At 32.4% G+C, this 3,168-nt stretch overlaps 1 protein-coding gene across 1 annotated transcript; it reads left to right on the top strand.

The window, feature by feature from the left end:
• The first annotated feature begins 435 nt into the window (after positions 1 to 435).
• Positions 436 to 1,856, top strand: LOC107029128 (18.1 kDa class I heat shock protein-like). The gene is made up of 2 exons (XM_015230449.2): positions 436 to 906; positions 1,393 to 1,856. The coding sequence occupies exons 1-2, from the start codon at positions 517 to 519 to the stop codon at positions 1,627 to 1,629; spliced, it is 627 nt and encodes a 208-aa protein (XP_015085935.1). The 5' UTR covers positions 436 to 516; the 3' UTR covers positions 1,630 to 1,856.
• The last annotated feature ends 1,312 nt before the right edge of the window (positions 1,857 to 3,168 follow it).

Here is a 3,168-nt window from a genome sequence, read left to right as displayed (position 1 = left end):
TTAATATATATAAAAAGACAATGATTATTCTTGATCTCTTGTACTATGAGTTGTACTTAGCAATGTGATCATACATTCTGAAATAAAATTTAATTAATCGATGTGTAAAATAAATACATAACAAGGTGCATATTGTAAATGGTAGAGTAACTTTGTTATAAGGATCCATTAAAATATAACTCTTTATCATGAAAAATCGAATTCCCATCCAATTGTTAGTGGATTTTTCACTGTATTTTGTTCTATTGTTGATAAAGATAGAATCTTTCAATTCTGTTTTCCATATTCTTGAAGAATTTCATTCTTTTTTCATTTCAACCGTAAAAAATTTCCATATTACACATCTCATCAACTTTACATCCCTTTCACACAAATTCCATTTCTTGAAATTACTAAATATTAATTTACCCTATATAAATACCTTACCCTATTATTCATAATAATTCCACTAAGACATCAACTCAACTCCACATATCGAATTCATTTTCAACTTTACTTTCTTTTGCCCAAAAAAAAATGTCTTTCATGCCTGTGTTTGGTGGTCGGAGAAATCATGCACACCAGGTGCATGATCCTTATTCCGACCACCAGACACACAAGGTGCATGATCCTTACTCCGATCACAAGACACACAAGGTGCATGATCCCTATTCTCGACCTTCACACCCTGTGTATGATCCTTATTCTCAACATGCACACCAAGTGCACGATCCTTTTGCTCATCATGATGTATGGGATCCTTTCCATGAATTTTATCTCGAAAACCCTCGATCCCTCATAGCTCCAGCACCATCGTTCCACCATGTACCTGCAACGATGGCGCAAATCGAGTATAAGGAAACACCAGAGTCACATATCTTTAGGTGTAACTTGCATGGTTACAAGAAAGAAGACGTCAAAGTACAGGTAATGAATCCCTAATTATCTCTTTTATATTATACAGTTATATTTTTGTCTGGACACGAAGTTTAAAATCAATAGAAACATGACTTTTTGTACACGTAATTTAAGAAAGCAAGAGTGACTTTTTAGTGTTATGGTTTTAAACTAAAGATGTCGTCTTAAACATGTCATGTTATAAGATGTTGAATAAATTAAACACATTACTCCATCTGGCTCAATTTACGTGATACTTTCAATTTCGAAAGTCAACTTGATTAATTTATTAAAGCTAAATTAGATAAGATCAAACATAATATTTTAAAATTAATATTAAAATATTCAGTAACTATACGAAAAGAAAGCATTATAAGTTGTTTATGTCAATATGATAAAGAATATATACTTTGAATATTGGTCATTTCTTTTACATGACTACAAGGATATTATAATATCCCATTATTTATTCAGTTGAACCCATTGATTATATGTTATATACGCGTTCTTTCGCAGGTGGAGGATGAAAAAATACTTAAAATTACTGGGGAAACAAGAATGATGAAGAAAGAAGATAATTGGCACCATTATGAAAGAAGTAGTGGAAAATTCTTCACATCTTTTTCACTGCCTCTAAATAGTAGGGCTGATAATGTTAAGTCATCAATGGAAAATGGAGTGCTCACTATAACTATTCCTAAGAAGGAAACTAGCAGGAATCATCACCATATTAGATCTGTTCAAATTAATTAATTAAAAGGTTGAATCTTATGGTATAATAAATATGTCTTGTTAATTTGGTGGTATTACTCCACATATTATGTATAACATTGTGGAATTTGAAGTCAAAATAAAGAGAGTATAGTAAAAAGTTTTAGTAGTACTATATATAATATGGATTGAAAAGAATCAAAAGTGAGTTTGACATATGTTTGTGTAATATAATTACTAAATAAATAAAATGGTATTTCTATTTCTTATTCTTTGATTTATAATTTTCTTTTTGTTGTTTTCCATTTGATGTTGATACTAGTGTGTATGGAGATCTTATCTTTACAAAGGAAAAAGATTGTTTTCAAATATCGATAAACCATCTGCTCAAGTAAAAACAATATAAAGCAATTTGAAAAGAAAACAACGAGAGTGAATAGCAAGAAACTCCTAGAGAAAAATTGCGATTATTAATATGAACAACTAAGCGAGCTAATTCTCAACTACCTAACTAGTCATCTACATTTATCTATGTCCTTCATAAATTTAAAGTTTGAGGTGTTTGGTCAAACTTTTAGAAATAAAAACAATTGCTTTGAATAATAATAGAAGACTTTTCATAAGATAAAAAATTGCATTTTTGGAACATTGGTCAAGCATTAAGTGCAGTGTTAGGACCGAAAATAAGCAGGTGTAAACGCGGAAGCTAGCAAAGCAAACCTCGAAAGACCACGAGTAAGAAGACAACGAGAAATATACCAAAAGACACAAAGATTTAACGTGGTTCGGTCAAATCGACCTACGTCCACAAAGGAGATGAGCAATTCACTATAAATATGAGAGTACAAAATACAGAGGGAAACAACCTCAACCAATTCACTCGGAATACATGGGAGGTTCACACAAGTGATAACGTATCAAGCTTGTGACCCACAAATTCTCCCTCTAACCAAAACTCTCAAAGCCCTTAAGACTACATTGTGAATGCTGATTAAGTTAGAAGGAACATTCCTCTATTTATAGAGTCCTAAACCTTTTCCTACAAGAAAAGGATTAGTCAATCCAAAACCTTTTCCTAAAAGAAAAACCTATTTATGGTAAGAAATTTAGGGCAAATAAAACCCAACAAATCTCCCCCTTGGCCTGAATTTCTGACAAAATAAATTTGTCCACCTTCTTCACTTAATCTTCAACAACTTGCTTCTCCTCTCCATAATCTCCTTTGCAAAATTTATGTCTCAACACAGAGAACCTCTCTGAAACAATTTCTCCAACAAAAATCTTCATTACTGTCAAAATAGTTGCGGCTAGAACTACACCCGCCAAGATGAACACCTCTTTCTAACCTGGTTCAATCATCGTTTATCGAACCACAAAACCTGACTCCATAATTGAATATGGCTCTGATACCACTTGTTAGGACCGGAAATAAGTAGGTGTAAACACGGAAGCTAGCAAAGCAAACCTCAAAAGACCACGAGTAAGAAGACAACGAGAAATATATCAAAAGACACAAAGATTTAACGTGGTTCGGTCAATCGACTTACGTCCACAAAGGAGATGAGCAATCCACTATAAATA

The sequence above is a fragment of the Solanum pennellii genome, chromosome 9 (genome assembly GCF_001406875.1).
Source record: "Solanum pennellii chromosome 9, SPENNV200".
In the NCBI taxonomy this organism is placed as follows: domain Eukaryota; kingdom Viridiplantae; phylum Streptophyta; class Magnoliopsida; order Solanales; family Solanaceae; genus Solanum; species Solanum pennellii.
Note: the sequence above shows the minus strand (reverse complement) of the source record. Positions and strands in the feature narration are given on the sequence as shown.